Here is a 16,133-nt window from a genome sequence, read left to right as displayed (position 1 = left end):
ACAATAAACAAAGAACCGAGTGCGACTTCCTTAAAGGGAGAGGAAGTCCGGTTTGTCTCATCCCTGGGAATTTTAACATTTCCTTTTGATGTGAAGTTAGATGTATTATGAAATCTAAAAAAGGTCTATTACACCCCGAAGTGAAATGAGTAATAGCGGGTTTCCAAAAATGAAGTAAAAAGTAACGTGCTGTCTCCCGTAAACGGTCTTGCTAAATCTCAGTCGAGCGAGAACTAGCCACACTCTTCCGCAAAAGCCAAAACCGTGCCCTCTCTCTAAAAAAAAACAGTGCCAAATGGGACTCCTCCGAACTGAAGAATGCATCACGGTCACCACCTCCTCTCCACCGGTACAAGAAGCCTCTTCAAGTCAACGTCTAATCAGAATCAGCGAGGAGCTCACACCCACCGCACTCCCGCTTCCCAGCCGGCCATCCAGCATGGCGCCGGAGTCGGACTCCGGCTCCTCCGCCCCCCTCCTTCGCGCCGGATCGGGCCACCGCCACGCCACCGGCGGCTGGAGGTCGGCTCTGTTCATAATCTGTAAGCCCGGCCGCAAATCCCTCACTCGATCGAGCTCGCTCCTAGCTTGTTTGCTCGATTCGATTTGCTAAATTTACGCCTTTTGGGGGGGTTGGGAAATCCAGGGGTGGAGGTGGCGGAGCGGTTCGCGTACTACGGCATCTCCTCCAACCTCATCAGCTACCTCACCGGCCCGCTCGGGGAGAGCACGGCCGCCGCCGCCGCGGCCGTCAACGCGTGGTCCGGCACCGCGTCCATGCTGCCGCTGCTCGGCGCCGCCGTCGCCGACTCGTGGCTCGGCCGGTACCGCACCATCGTCGCCTCCTCCGTGCTCTACGTCACGGTCAGCCTAGCAACTCAGCCCCCTCTGAAATCCCTTCCTCCATTGTCAACTATACTCTTCAGTTGATCCCTCTGTAGTCTCTGCGCCATTAGATTGGATCATCGGAATTCACTGATATTTTTTGTCCGACATTATCAGTCCCGTCCGCCACTTGCGTGCGACTTCAGATCGCACAAATCCCGCACAAATGGCGCAAATAAATTGTGTACTATAGTATAGTATAGATTAGTGCTCGCGCATAGGGGTGTTTTGGATCCGGGGTAAGCAGAGACAGCAACTAGTGCTTGGCATGACAGCGATTCACAGTGAGTTAAAAACGAGAGCCCAAGCAAACTCCGTTTCCTCCATCCTTCTCTCATTCGTCACGTTTGTCTAGCTACTCTGCTTCTGATCTTTCCAACTCAGCTGAAACAGTGACACTTTCACTTTTGCAGCACCTGTTTTCCACATGTTTTTGTTCAGTGGGACGTACACCCACACGCCTGGTCAGTCATTTTCAGTGGTTTAGCGATCAAAACTTGATGATCCGTGATATGATATGACCGTGACGGCATGCACACGTACATGTTCGCCTGGTCTGGAAGGCCGATACGGCACTCTTGATCGTGCCTTTCTGGCCTCTGTTCTGCGAAAGAAGCTAACACCTGCGCCGTCGGGTTGCTTGCCAGAGCGATCCGTATCAAGTTATTCAGTTTTCAGAAACAAAAAGTTGAATTCGCTAGCCCGTCGTCAAGATAGCGCAACATTGATATTCACAATTTTATTTATTTTTCAAAACTAGTTGGTTTTGCACGGGAAAGTAAAAATTCAGAAACTCACAAATGCGAACTGACAATCGGCACTTCTGCAGGGCCTGGGCATGCTGACGCTCTCGTCCATGTTCCCGTCGCCCAAGAGCCAACAGTGCAACTTCACGGCCGACGGCCGGCGAGAATGCCCGCCTTCCTCCCTCCAGACGGCCTTCTTCTACGTCTCGCTCTACCTGGTGGCCATCGCGCAGAGCGGCCACAAGCCCTGCGTGCAGGCCTTCGGCGCCGACCAGTTCGACGTGACGGACCCCGGCGAGTCGTCGTCGCGAGGCTCCTTCTTCAACTGGTGGTACTTCGGGGTCTGCGGGAGCGCCACCGTGACCGTCGCGATCATGAGCTACGTCCAGGACAACGTCAGCTGGGGCCTCGGCTTCGGCGTGCCGTGCGTGATCATGCTGCTCGCGCTCGTCGTCTTCCTGCTCGGCACCAGGACGTACCGGTTCTACGACTCCGGCCACGGCGAGGGCGCCAGCGCGTTCTCGCGTGTCGGCAAGGCCGTCAAGGCATGGCGCAAGAGGTCGCCGGAGGGTGGCGCCCTGGTGCAGCACGGTGACTGCGCGGAGGACGACGTGCTCATGGAGGAGGTGAGGGGCCTGGCGAGGCTGTTCCCGATCTGGGCGACGTGTCTGCTCTATGGCGTGGTGTTCGCGCAGCCGCCGACGCTGTTCACGAAGCAGGCGGCGACGCTTGACCGGAGGATCGGGTCGTCGTCGTTGGAGGTGCCGCCCGCGGCGGTCCAGTGCTTCTTGGGCGTCAGCGTCATCGCGTGCATCGTGCTGTACGACCGCGTCCTGGTGCCCGTGGCGCGCAGGATCACCGGCGTGGCGTCGGGCATCACCATGCTCCAGCGGATCGGCACGGGCATGGCCCTCGCCCTCTCCGCGCTCGTGGCCGCCGCGCTGGTGGAGATGAGGCGGCTCGGCGCGGCGAGGGACGCCGGCGTGGTCGATCAGCCCGGCGCGGTGGTGCCCATGAGCCTGTGGTGGATCGTGCCGCAGTACGTGCTCCTGGGCGCGGCGGACGTGTTCGCCATGGTCGGCATGCAGGAGTTCTTCTACGACCAGATGCCCGCCGAGCTCAAGAGCCTCGGGCTCGCGCTCTACCTCAGCGTCCTCGGCGTCGGCAGCTTCATCAGCAGCTTCCTCATCTCGGTCATCGACGGGTTGACGAGGAGGGGCGGCGGGACGAGCTGGTTCGCCGACAACCTCAACAGGGGCCATCTTGATTACTTCTACATGCTCCTTGCCGCTCTCAGCGCGCTGGAGCTTCTTGCTTTCCTCTACTTCTCGGCGGCTTACGTTTACAAGAGAAAGCTTGTCAATGTTCACTGAGCGAGACTGATACATCCGTCTATGTACAATGGATCTGTGGCCAGGTATACAGTACAATTGCAAGCAGCATCAGTAAAGTTATAGTAGACGAGTACGCTGACCACCGACCTAACTTTAGAGAGGGGAAGTCAATGTGCTACAGTGCTCGTCTAGTGTAATATGAAGAAGGGATGTTACAGACTATTAGCAAGTTATTTAATTTTGGTAATTATTGTATATATAAAAAATCCAAAATTAATTTTATCTCGCCGTCAACTTGTTTGTATGTAATTACTATGAATGTGCATACTAGATCTGTAATTTAAAAATTAATTTAAGTTATTTTAGCCTTAATTGTATGGATTAACAGAAAGAAAGTTAGGGTACTGTAGCTTCTCTAACATCTTTGTGTATGTTAGAGGATCCAGTTCCATCTACTTCATCCATTAAAAATAAGTGTCGCAGTTTTGAATGGTGGTTAGTTTGAACTGAGGTCGGAGGTTGACGGTGATAGATCTCTTTGGATCGTGTAGGCTAGATCTTTCCGGTAACCGACCTTCCTTGGGTGCGGATGAGCTCGATCCAGAGCCGGCCATGGTGAAGTAGAGGCCGGTGATAGCAGAGAGATCGAGATGGAGAGGTGGCAGTGGTGCTTCCCGTGAGCACTGCGATTGCCCTAGATCGGAAGGGATATCGGTGGGGAGTCTGGCGGCGCGGTTAACCTCGTACCGTGTGCCCCGGCCCCCACCTCTCTATATATCGCAGGTCATAGGGGCCCACCAACCATAAGAGGGTTGGGCGCCCCCGATCAGGGCGCGAATAGATCAGGGCCCGATGGGCCGTTGGGCCCACTCGGTGGAGAGATCAACCTAACATTCTCCCCCTTGATCTCAACTTTTCCTTTTAACCTTATACTTTCTAGTTTATTTGTTTCATCACATATTGGTACATAGAGCATGTTTCATCGTCACAGCTTAATTGCCGTTAGAATCATACAGCTACAACATACGTTATGATCAGAAGCAAATTCTGTTCCTTTTGGGCCTATCCAGGAATCATAAGGCTTTCCCTTAAACCCATGCCGGCTATGAGTTCCTTGAACACATTGGGTGGTAAGCCTTTCGTTAGCGGATCCGCAAGCATATCCTTTGTCCTTATATGCTCGAGACTTATAGTTTGATCCTGAATTTTATCTTTCACAACATAATACCTTATCTCTATTGTTTTGGCAGCATTACTCGACTAGTTGTTTTGAGCGTAAAATACTGCGGGTTGGTTGTCGCAGTACATCTTTAGTGGTTTGTGAATACAATCTACCACTTTCAAGTCGGGTACAAATTTCTTTAGCCATATCGCCTGCCCCGTGGCTTCGAAGCATGCTATGAATTCTGCATACATCGTGGATGATGCAACTATTGACTGTTTGGAGCTTTTCCACGAAATAGCTCCCCCAGCGAGAGTGAAGACGTATCCTGACGTGGATTTTCTATCATCTCTGTCCCCCGCAAAATCTGCGTCTGAATACCCTTTTATCTCTAAGGAATCACTTCTCCTGTATATTAGCATGTAGTCCTTCGTGCCTTGCGCATAACGCAATGCTTTCTTTATCATCTTCCAGTGCTCCATGCCTGGATTCTCTTGATATCTACCGAGTACCCCGGTGATAAAAGCTAAGTCAGGGCGAGTGCACATTTGTGCATACTGTAAGCTGCCAACTGCCGAAGCATATGGTACTGCTTTCATTTGATCGATCTCATACTGGTTCTTGGGACATTGGAATTTCTCAAAACTATCGCCCTTCACTATAGGAGCAGGTGTGGCTTTACTCGCATGCATGTTATACCTTTTAAGAACCTTTTCTAAATATGCTTTCTGCGATAGTCCTAAGACTCCATTGTTTCTATCTCGATGAATTTCTATGCCCAAAACATATGATGCTTCACCAAGGTCTGTTATGTCAAAATTTAAGGATAAGAACTTCTTTATTTCTCGTAGTAGACTAACATCACTGCTAGCAAGCAGGATATCATCCACATACAAGATTAGGAAAATATATTTCCCATTTTTAAACTTTGCATAAATGCAATTATCCTCAATATTTTCTTTAAATCCAAAACTTTTAATTGTTTCATTAAACTTTAGATACCACTGTCGAGAGGCTTGTCTTAATCCATAAATGGATTTCTTCAGGCGGCATCCCATATTTTCCTTGCCTTTCATGATAAAACCCTTAGGCTGTTTCATGTAGACATTTTCTTTTAAATCACCATTCAGAAATGCCGTCTTAACATCCATTTGATGTAATTCTAAATCAAAATGAGCAACTAATGCCATTATGATTCTGAAGGAATCCTTACATGAGACTGGAGAAAATGTCTCATTGTAATCTATCCCTTCTCTTTGTGTAATCCTTTTGCCACGAGTCGTGCTTTATACTTTTCTATGTTCCCTTTAGAGTCATACTTAATTTTGTAGACCCATTTACAGCCTACTGTTTTGGCTCCTTTAGGAATTTCCTCTAAGTCCCAAACATCTTTGGAACTCATCGATTTCATCTCGTCTTCCATTGCCTTCATCCACATCGATGAATGAGGACTTCTCATGGCTTCTTCATATGAGGTGGGATCTTTTTCCATATGAACCGTTTCTGTGTTATAAACTTTAAAGTCAGTAGAAATAGCTGACTTTCTTGGTCTTGTAGACCTTCTTAGGGCCTCATTTTCTGGCACGTTCTGTGCCTCAACTTCTGGCACTTCTTCTAAAATTTGTTGTTGCACCTCCCTTTCATGCTCAACAACGGGTTCAGTCGGCTCCTGACGGACAGGTTGCGGGTCTACCCCCAAGGTTGTCATGGGTGGAGTTGCAACTGGTAGTGAGAAAAATGGCTCCTGAATCATCGGATTAGGTGCATGCACCCTCTTCTACTCAAGATCAATTTTCCGAGCTACCAAGCTCCCCCTCATCATTTCGTCCTCAAATAAGACTGCATGTCTCGTTTCTACAAACTTTGTATATCTGTCTGGGCAGTAGAAACGAAAACCTTTTGATCTGTCTGGATAGCCAATGAAGTGGCAACTTACTGTTTTGGGATCTAACTTTGCAATGTTTGGATTAAACATTTTGGCCTCAGCAGGGCACCCCCACACCCTGAAGTGTTGTAGGGAGGGTACCCTTCCTGTCCATAGCTCGTACGGTGTTTTGGGCACCGACTTGCTTGGAACTCTATTGAGAATGTGAATGGCGGTTTTAAGCACCTCCATCCATAATCCCAATGGCAAGTTGGAATAACTCATCATGCTGCACACCATATCCATAAGTGTACGGTTGCGCCTTTTAGCTACTCCATTCTTTTCTCCCAGAGTTGGATACATTAAAAGCACGTGAGTTATCATATCTTTCTCTTGCCAGAATTTCTCCCGCCATACAGGATTTTTGACATAATATTATGTCAGCTTTACCCCGTTACGCAGGTATTTTTCCCAAACTTTTCCCGCCATGCAGGTTTTATCATAATCATCTTTTCCCACCATGCGGGTAATTCCCTGTAAGGGAACATAAATGATAGAATTGGCTCTTTTGACTGCATATTCAATCATCAAATTTAGGAATAAATCCGAATGCTCTTTGACACACATGCTTGATCCGACGTTGGTCAAATTAAACACGCATGTTGCTTGTTTCATCTCAAATCATGTTGATTAAAAAAAACTTCTTCATAGAGAGTACATGAAAGACATTCATCAACCAAGACTCTCAATGATCTATCTCTTTTCTTTTTATGCCATTCTTTAGAGAGAACATACTCCCTCACGTTATGACCTTTCTTGGTCATCTTTTGGGTCACAAGTACCCAGCCATTCGCTTTCACGAATGAAAGCATGCAAAACTTTTAGTCTGAGAAAACTTAGCCAATAATCAACAATAATGGGCATAAAAAATAACCCTACGTTGGTCTGGTTAAAAGAAATGCACGTTAAACTTTTGAAACTTTCTTTTATGTTCTAAATCACCATTGTGGCAGAATTAGAATAAACATCATCCTTATACATTAATTCCATATCACCGTTGGGCAGAAATGGCAATAATGCATATAACTCATAAACAATGTGATGATAGTATTTCTATTAAACAACTTTGCTAAGAATTAATCATCACCATCAACTTTATTGCAGCAGGAACAAGAAATATACATTCCTCTAGTTCAAGAGCATTTCTTGATCTTTATCCGTTCTCTGAAAATTGACCACTTGGATACAAAATTTATCAGAGATTTAAACTTTAAACATAAGACTCATAAAATTATAGCACTGTTATCATCAACGTTGGTCAGAAAATAACAATACCATATTTTAACTTTAAAACAAATATCTTTCTTTTGTCATAGTGGAAACTATCTGCATCTTATTTCACCCACAGGGGAAAAACATTGCTTAGGGCATTCCTTCCAATTAAACTTTCCCGTTGGTTCCAATTTAATTGGAGGATAAAACTTATACTTTGCAGTGGAAACTTTACAATTTTCTATTAAAAAACAATCTGTACTCTTTTACTCTCTAAGAAATTTTAACCAGTTGGTTAAAAAATGCATTACAGAAGCAACAATTTAATCTTTTACTTTAGTTCTATTCACTTTTAAAAGAGCACTTTTATTTTCAATAATAAACATGATCATGTTATTAACAACGTTGGTCATAAAAATAACATAATCATATTAATTCGAATAATCACTTTAATGTGATCTATAAAAAATAATTCTCTCTAAACTTTATCTCTTTATAAAAGCACACTATTAAACATTTACGCAGCAGAAAACATGAAAATAAATTCATGAACTTTTAATTCTTTTCTGAAAATTTCAATTTTATTTTCAGAGACTTCTCTATTTTTTTCTTTTTCAGAAACCTTGCAACTTTTTCTTTCCTATTTTCTGAACATAATTTTTCATTGGAAAAATAATGCACAGAAAGGACTATCTAAAATCTGCCAAAAAACTGGACAAAAACTATTAAAACGTAAAACGTACAGCTGGCCCGGCGCGTGAAGCTGCTGGCCTCGGCCTAGCGCAGCCCAGCCGCCCTTGGCTCAGCGCAGCCCAGCCGCGCGGCGGCGCACGCAGCTGCTGGGCTCGGCCCAGCGCGCGTGGCTGCCCCCGCCGCCGACGGCCTCCTTTTCTTTCGGCCCAGCGGCCCACTGTGGCGCTAGGGTTTGGATCTCAACCGTCCATCGCAATCCGACGGCCAGCCGTTGATATCGCTGGATCAAAAACGCCCAGCCGGCTTGACCGCCCGAACCCTAGCCTCATTCCGTTTCTCCTCTCCGCCTCGCACGCGCCACTCGCCTCAGTCCCGCACGGGACTTCGCCGGCAACGGCGCCGAGCGCCACCGCGCCAGCCGCCGACGGCGACGTACGCCGCCGTGCCGCGCGAGCCCTTTTCCCCTTCCTCCTTTGGCAGGGAGGGAGAGCGACGGCTGTGCCTCCTCTGTTGCCTCTCTCACGACGCAGAGCTCGGGGCTGCGCCCCGGCCGCCCGGTCCGGCCGCCGGCGACGGCGGCGGAAGCCACCGCGCCGCGTGCGCCTCCATCTCCTTCCCTTTCTCAATCCCTTTCTTCATTCTTTCCCCCATTCACCACCGCCTCCTCTCTGTGTCACCGAGGACGAAGACGGCGTGAAGCAGCGGTGCCCCTTCTGCCCCCCTTGCCGGTGTGCGCGAGCTCCCGATGGAGAGCGCGCCGCCGTCAAGCGGTGTGGTGGTGGTGCCCTTTTGCCCCCTTGGGAGGCTGTGTTCTTCTTCCCCGCACCTCGGCTTGCCGATGCGTGTGGGGATCGAGAGGAACGGCGCGGCTGAAGTGGCGGCGCACTTTGCCGGCGAGGCCCGAGGCTCTCTGCCGGTGAACTTTCCTTTGCCCTCTGATTAGGGTTCTTGGGGAGGGGATCTCTTTTTCTTTCTCTGTTTTATCTTTTTACCGAAAATCTTCTAACCAAGATGGCCTGATACCATTGATAGATCTCTTTGGATCGTGTAGGCTAGATCTTTCCGGTAACCTACCTTCCTTGGGTGCGGATGAGCTCGATCCAGAGCCGGCCATGGTGAAGTAGAGGCCGGTGATAGCAGAGAGATCGAGATGGAGAGGTGGCAGTGGTGCTTCCCGTGAGCACTGCGATTGCCCTAGATCGGAAGGGATATCGATGGGGAGTCTGGCGGCGCGGTTAACCTCGTATCGCAGGTCACAGGGGCCCACCAACCATAAGAGGGTTGGGCGCCCCCGATCAGGGCGCGAATAGATCAGGGCCCGATGGGCCGTTGGGCCCACTCGGTGGAGAGATCAACCTAACAGACGGGAGCCTAGTCTCCGGCGAGAAAATCTGCCAAGGTCATTGCGAGCTTGGCAGAGCAGCTCCCTACTACTTCTAGATCTCCCTCCTCCAGCTTCTCCTAGGCGTTTCACTTTCCGTTTTTTCTGTGTTGTTAACTTGTTATGTCAGTATTTTCTCCTCCTCGCCATCTTCCTCTAAATATTCGTATTTTCAGGGGGGCCTCCTTCTCCCCGCGGACATCCTCGCTTAGCTCAAGGGGTTGAAAGTATAAACATTGAAGTTTACAAAAGCCTAAACATGACATATTTGCATGGTTCATTTTACCCATAAGCTCAAAGTAGCTTCTCCTTACGTGGACAATATATTGGTCTACAGGCCCGTCGATGAGGGGGGCCAAACTGGCCGACCGCACAGGGCCCCCCAAAATCATGGGCCCCCGATCAGAGAAAAAAAATGGAAGGTAAGCCTAGGTTCTGTCCCGCACGTCCGTATGCAAGTCGATCGAAGTTGTCTTTCGCAATATGTGAGACGCCTGCTTCGGGCTGAGCCATTGTGTCGAGACCCACTACCAATCCTCCGCCCACATCCCCCAGTCCTACCCTAGCACGCAGGCGCCGCCTCTTGCCATCTCCATGCTCCCGTTCCACGAATCAATGCCGATGTGGTCTGTTGCAGACCGCCGCCGGTTAGTTGCTCCGCCCTAGCGCCATGGCACTGTTATTGGCAATGCTCCCCGACCTCCGACTGGCGGTCCTGCCGCTGCCGCCAGGTGCTGGCCCTGCCTCCGCTAAGCCCAAGGCAAGCTGCGCCTCCAAAGCCGAGAAACACCTTCTCCTCGACCATGGATCCGTGGGTAATTTCTTGGATGAAAACAGGCAAACAACAATCAAAGATGCATTTGAATTGACATGATGTGTGTTTATTTCTAGATCAATCGACACATTTGAACATTGAACTGTATTGAATTGAAAAAGAGCTGCGTGTATGTCTGAATTAAACACAAAATGGATGCCTTTTGGTATCGACTTTATTTCATGTTACAGAAAAATAAGATGAAAATATATTTCATTGGCACTCTGCAACAATAGGAGTGTCTACACATGGGAGGTGTGGATGAAGCAAACTATTGATTTGGTATTCTTTTGTATCCCTTATTTTTATTTTTATTTTTTTCCATATTTTATCTATTTTGTTGAGATTCAGTTCTACATATTTTGTGCAGCCGAGCTAATTTTTTGATGCTTTTGCATGAAGTAGTTGTTGGATAATTCTTTAGCTATACAAAATTTTGAAAATGTAGGTCCCATTTTGTATTTCGTCCCGGGCCCCCAAATTTCTGGAGACGGCCCTGCTAATATTAGTTGATTCCGAGCAATTTTCTATGTATGAACACAAGAGTTAGATTCTAAACACCTTAAATTCGTAAAATGAATAAATTGCATGTGACATCCAAACCTAAAATATTTTGATTGGTATCTTATAAATTAAATTCATATTCTATCCAAATTAGATTGCAATTTAATTCAATGAAATGAACTCATTTTTTGTATTTTCTAAGATAATTCAGATTTGTTGGCGGAATAGTCAAATACTCAAATTCCAACAACAAAAATTATATTAACAAAATACTTTCTTGACCCATGAAGCCCATGTAACACGAGAATCACGCGCCATCTCGTCCCCACCGCTAATCGCTATGCACTAGAACACGACACCTCCTCAAGGCCTTGAAGCCATTATCTGTCAGCCAACCGCGCGCGTCCTCCTCACACACACAGCGCCCGGCAGCTCGCGATGGCTCCAGACCTCGAGCCGCTGCTCCCCCGCGCCGGTCACCGCCCCGCCACCGGCGGCTGGAGGTCGGCTCTGTTCATAATCTGTAAGTCCGCCACGATCTCGCTCTCCTATCTTTGCTTGCTCGGCTCGATTCGCTACTAATCAGGGGTGGGCGCTGCATTCTTTCCGCGGCGACTCAAGGGGTGGAGGTGGCGGAGCGGTTCGCGTACCACGGCATCTCGGCCAACCTCATCAGCTACCTGACCGGCCCGCTCGGGGAGAGCACGGCAGCCGCCGCCGCGGCCGTCAACGCGTGGTCGGGCGCCGCGTCGATGCTGCCGCTGCTCGGCGCCGCCGTGGCCGACTCGTGGCTGGGGCGGTACCGCACCATCGTCGCCTCCTTCGTGCTCTACATCACGGTAAGCTCACCCAGCACAGCACCTCTGATTCGTTCTCCGATGTCGAACACAGCTTTTTCCTCCTGTTCACTCAACTTTTCTGTGGTTCTTCTGAGTTGGTACGGTTAGATCGAACGATAGGAGTTTACTGGTTCAAGAAATCTCGCACTGAGAGTGGCGCATGGAACCGTACAGTACCATTTTTTGTTTTATCAGTTTAGACGCAACTGCCTACTAGCGTATTATCGTTGACAGGGATGCTTCATCGTTTTGATCCGGTGGAAGTCCGGAGCTCGGCGCGGCCGGCAGCCGGCTTCGCACGGCCGAGCCTCGCGGCCGTCGGGCGGCCGGCCGGAGTGGCGCGCCTCCACTTACTCCGGCGGGGGGCCTAGGCTAGGAAGCACCGTAGCCCATCGTAGACCTCCGGGGAAGGGTTTAGGCCAGCCGCAGCCGCTGGAGAAGCTTTGATTCGGCGGCGGCCGAAAAAGAATCGCCGACTATGGGCGTCGGGCCCGGCAGGCGGGCGAGTCGGGCGGGTGGCGGCTGGTCACGCGGAAGTGAAAGGAATGGCAATTGGGCGGTTACGCGAGGTCGTGTTTTTACATCTTCACATGGTGGAGATGTAAATTTGTACCGTGAATTGTTGTGGTTTATATCTCTTAGGGATGGAGGTGTAATTTTTTTTACATCTACACCATCTATTAGAGAGGTGTTTTTGACCCTCAAAAATGCAAAAGTTAGATATTTTTGAATCTACATCTGGAGCCCAGTCTCTGGCGAGAAATTCTGCCAATGTCATCGCGAGCGTGGCAGAGCATCTCTCTACTTCTAGATCTCCCTCCTCCAGCTCCTCCTCGGTGTTTCACTCACCATTTTTTCTGTGTTATTATGTTAGTATTCTCTCATGCTCGCCATCTCCCTCTAAATATTCATATTTTCAGGGGCTTCTCTCCTCCCCGCGGACATCCTTGTGTAGCTCCAGAGGTTGAAAGTATAAACATCGAGTTTACAAAAGCCTAAACATGATATATTTGCATGGTTCATTTTACCCATAAGCTCAAAGTAGCTTCTCCATACGTGGACAGTATATTGGTCTAATATTAGTTGATTCCAAGCAATGTGTATGCACACAAGATTTATATTCTAAACACTAAAATTTTGTAAAATGAATAAATTGCATGTGACATCCAAACCACCTAAAATATTTTGAATTGGAATGTTATAAATTAAATTCATATTATATCCAAATTAGATTGCAATTTAATTCAATGAAATGAACTCAATTCTTTTATTTTCTAACATAAGTCACGTTTGTTGGCGAATTAGTCAAATACTCCAACAACAAAAATTATATTAATAAAAGACTTTCTTGATCCATGAAACCCATGTATAACACGAGAAACAGAATCACCAGGCGCGCCATCCCGTCCCCACCGGTGATCGCTATGCATTAGAACACGACACCTCCTTCTCAAGGTCTTCAAGCCATCACCTGTCAGCCCACCGCGCGCATCCTCCTCACACACACAGCGCCCCGGCCGCTACCCATGGCGCCAGACCCCGAGCCGCTCCTCCCCCGCGCCGGCCACCGCCCCGCCACCGGCGGCTGGAGGTCGGCTCTGTTCATCATCTGTAAGCCTGCCACGATCTCGCTCCCCCCTAGCTTTGCTTTCTCGGCTCGATTCATTCGCTAATCAGGGGTGGGCGCTACATGCTTTCCGCGGCGACTCAAGGGGTGGAGGTGGCGGAGCGGTTCGCGTACTACGGCATCTCCTCCAACCTCATCAGCTACCTCACCGGCCCGCTCGGCGAGAGCACGGCCGCCGCCGCCGCGGCCGTCAACGCGTGGTCGGGCGCCGCGTCGATGCTGCCGCTGCTCGGCGCCGCCGTCGCCGACTCGTGGCTCGGGCGGTACCGCACCATCGTCGCCTCCTCCGTGCTCTACATCACGGTCAGCTAACCCTGCACAACACCTCTGATTCGTTCGTCGATGTCGAACACAGCTTTTTCCTCCTGTTCAGTCGTCCAACTTTTCTGTGGTTCTTCTGAATTGGGTCCAGTTAGATCGTTTACTGGTTCAAAAAATCTCGCACGAGTGGCGCATGGAACCATATAGTAGTAACATTTTTTGTTTTATCAGTTTAGACGCAACTGCCTACTAGAATATTATCGTTGACAGGGATGCCTCATCGTTTTGATCCGGCGGAAGCGGAGACGCCACACGCGTACTGCTCCCCACGTCGCTGTGCTCATAAATCAGCTGAACCGGTCTTCCAAGAAAGAATGCTGAGCTGAACTATAAACCTTTTGTTTTCTGAGACCGTACTATATTTTTTTCTTGAAACACATGATCATCACCGGATCGAGGTTTTCAGATCATCTTTAGCGCTTTAGCTCGTGCCGAGCTGCAAAAATATATTTATGCGTCCTTTTAGGTGAAGCAGTAGCGCGAAAACTTTTTTAAAAGTGCACCCGCCCCCATGTTCCATAGCGGCCTAGCCTAATCAAGCGCTTCAAACTCTCTGAGTGTTTGATTGTAACCATGTACTCCCTCCATCCTCTTGAATGCTTATCGCGGAAATGGGTGTATCTAGATGTATTTTTAATTTTAAATACATCCATTTCTACAACAAGTAATTTGGGATGGAGGGAGTATTAGGTAGTCCGGCCTGCATCTTATTTGGGACAGAGGGAGTACTAGGTACTAGGTAGTCCGGCATGCATGTTGCTTCCGGTGCACAATTGAATCTACACAATCTAATCAATTCGGAGTAGCAACCGCCAAAAAAAAACTAACCGCTATAATAAAATAAAATATGCACAACCGCATGTACTTGATTGTTGGCCGGAGGTGGAGCGGGAGTGGATGGTGATGGAGCAAACCCCACGAGATCGGCACCATCCACGCCCCTGCCGCGGCTGGTGTCTCAGGAACATCATCCAAACTCCCCGCCTTCAAAACCCCATAAAAGTCATTCAGTGGCCTAGACGGAGCCCCATGAAACCTCACCCAAATCTCATGCAGCGGTAGACCCTCAGGCTCACGGCTAGACCACTCCTCGAATTCGAGAAAACATGTATTGTCCGGTACCTCACAAATACTATAAACACCATGAGACGAGCCCGATCTTCCTTCCTTGTGAAGTCCACCTTAAAGACATTTTCTTCTATCAACACAAGAGTCCAACGAAACTCCGCCGGAACAAGTTTCTTAAGTTGCTGCAACACTTGCTCCTCCGAGAGAGAACCTCCTGATACATGCACAAGCCCAATCCTCGTGCTTTCAAGGCATCGCCTGCTTGAGTTGGAACACGAACATGGGTTTCGAAGAACATCAATTTAGAGCTGCACGCCCATAAGTCGTAACCACTGTTTTAAGCATCGTGAGAAGTAGCCAGACATCAGTTTTATGACACGGCTTCAAGCAATTATCACACAACTCGGCATTACAGTCGACTACAAAGTGACCAACCTCCCCCACAACGGAAACAATATGTTTTTTCCTTTTTATCACCACCTCACTTGATTGGTCCACCTCTGAATTCACTCTCCCTTTGTCATGAACAGTAGTCGAAGAAGCCACTCCCTCAAGCGGCACCACCTCTGAATTCTCTCTCCCTTTGTCCTGAACAATAGTCGAAGAAGCCACTCCCTCAAGCGGCACCACCTCTGAATTCTCTCTCCCTTTGTCCTGAACAATAGTCGAAGAAGCCACTCCCTCAAGCGGCACCACCTCTGAATTCTCTCTCCCTTTGTCCTGAACAATAGTCGAAGAAGCCACTCCCTCAAGCGGCACCACCTCTGAATTCTCTCTCCCTTTGTCCTGAACAATAGTCGAAGAAGCCACTCCCTCAAGCGGCACCACCTCTGAATTCTCTCTCCCTTTGTCCTGAACAATAGTCGAAGAAGCCACTCCCTCAAGCGGCACCACCTCTGAATTCTCTCTCCCTTTGTCCTGAACAATAGTCGAAGAAGCCACTCCCTCAAGCGGCACCACCTCTGAATTCTCTCTCCCTTTGTCCTGAACAATAGTCGAAGAAGCCACTCCCTCAAGCGGCACAAGCGCCGCATCAGGCAGCAGAGCCACCGGCTGCCCCGGTGCCTAAACCGTCTGACTTTTGCAGAACAAGCAATTGCTGAACTGGTTGCGTAACGGGAAGAATGTATCTAGTGCACTAGGCCATTTGATGCTACCGGTGCACTGGGCCATTTGATGCTACTGGTGCACCGAACTTCCTTAGCACATTTTTAAATGTATCAAAAATCTGAAAAAAGATATAACACATTAGCATAACATCAATGTATGTTGTCACCAAATTTCGTATCAAAATTCAAAACATATCTTAAAAATGACAAATTCGACACAGAATAGTATATAACACAAGTTGGGCTTTAGATTTGGTCCATTATCACATTGATGTCAAATTTATCCTTTTTGTATCTCAAGCAATGTTTTGAATTTTGATATGAATTTTTATGACAACATACATTGATGTTATGCCAATGTGCTAGATTCTTGAGCTTTTTTAAGACATTCTAAAATGTGCTAATGTGTCCGGTGCACCGGTGGTGCTACCGGTGCATCAGAGGCCTTTTTCATTATTCTGACCCTTTGAATAAACTTTGTCACAAAATGAACTTGACGTGAAAGTATTTCATG

The 16,133-nt window shown here is 48.4% G+C and overlaps 3 protein-coding genes across 3 annotated transcripts; all 3 read left to right on the top strand.

Annotated features, from left to right (window-relative positions):
- Positions 1 to 320: 320 nt before the first annotated feature.
- LOC125519207 (protein NRT1/ PTR FAMILY 5.10-like) lies at positions 321 to 3,247 on the top strand. Its single transcript, XM_048684084.1, has 3 exons — positions 321 to 542; positions 647 to 864; positions 1,715 to 3,247. The coding sequence occupies exons 1-3, from the start codon at positions 440 to 442 to the stop codon at positions 3,002 to 3,004; spliced, it is 1,611 nt and encodes a 536-aa protein (XP_048540041.1). The 5' UTR covers positions 321 to 439; the 3' UTR covers positions 3,005 to 3,247.
- Positions 3,248 to 10,962: 7,715 nt separating this feature from the next.
- LOC125519218 (protein NRT1/ PTR FAMILY 5.10-like) lies at positions 10,963 to 12,868 on the top strand. The gene is made up of 3 exons (XM_048684092.1): positions 10,963 to 11,178; positions 11,277 to 11,494; positions 11,729 to 12,868. Exons 1-3 carry the CDS (start codon positions 11,094 to 11,096, stop codon positions 11,939 to 11,941), a joined length of 516 nt encoding a protein of 171 aa, XP_048540049.1. The 5' UTR covers positions 10,963 to 11,093; the 3' UTR covers positions 11,942 to 12,868.
- A 27-nt stretch (positions 12,869 to 12,895) lies between these two features.
- LOC125519228 (protein NRT1/ PTR FAMILY 5.10-like) lies at positions 12,896 to 13,533 on the top strand. Its single transcript, XM_048684099.1, has 2 exons — positions 12,896 to 13,105; positions 13,207 to 13,533. Exons 1-2 carry the CDS (start codon positions 13,021 to 13,023, stop codon positions 13,431 to 13,433), a joined length of 312 nt encoding a protein of 103 aa, XP_048540056.1. The 5' UTR covers positions 12,896 to 13,020; the 3' UTR covers positions 13,434 to 13,533.
- Positions 13,534 to 16,133: the final 2,600 nt, after the last annotated feature.

The sequence above is a fragment of the Triticum urartu genome, chromosome 1 (genome assembly GCF_003073215.2).
Source record: "Triticum urartu cultivar G1812 chromosome 1, Tu2.1, whole genome shotgun sequence".
In the NCBI taxonomy this organism is placed as follows: domain Eukaryota; kingdom Viridiplantae; phylum Streptophyta; class Magnoliopsida; order Poales; family Poaceae; genus Triticum; species Triticum urartu.
Note: the sequence above shows the minus strand (reverse complement) of the source record. Positions and strands in the feature narration are given on the sequence as shown.

Coding starts and splice junctions, on each gene's coding strand:
- LOC125519207 (XM_048684084.1), top strand. CDS start 440: ATGGCGCCGGAGTCGGACTCCGGCTCCTCCGCCCCCCTCCTTCGCGCC. Junction 543..646: donor GTCGGCTCTGTTCATAATCT/GTAAGCCCGGCC, acceptor TGGGAAATCCAG/GGGTGGAGGTGGCGGAGCGG. Junction 865..1,714: donor CCTCCGTGCTCTACGTCACG/GTCAGCCTAGCA, acceptor GCACTTCTGCAG/GGCCTGGGCATGCTGACGCT.
- LOC125519218 (XM_048684092.1), top strand. CDS start 11,094: ATGGCTCCAGACCTCGAGCCGCTGCTCCCCCGCGCCGGTCACCGCCCC. Junction 11,179..11,276: donor GTCGGCTCTGTTCATAATCT/GTAAGTCCGCCA, acceptor CGGCGACTCAAG/GGGTGGAGGTGGCGGAGCGG. Junction 11,495..11,728: donor CCTTCGTGCTCTACATCACG/GTAAGCTCACCC, acceptor TATCGTTGACAG/GGATGCTTCATCGTTTTGAT.
- LOC125519228 (XM_048684099.1), top strand. CDS start 13,021: ATGGCGCCAGACCCCGAGCCGCTCCTCCCCCGCGCCGGCCACCGCCCC. Junction 13,106..13,206: donor GTCGGCTCTGTTCATCATCT/GTAAGCCTGCCA, acceptor CGGCGACTCAAG/GGGTGGAGGTGGCGGAGCGG.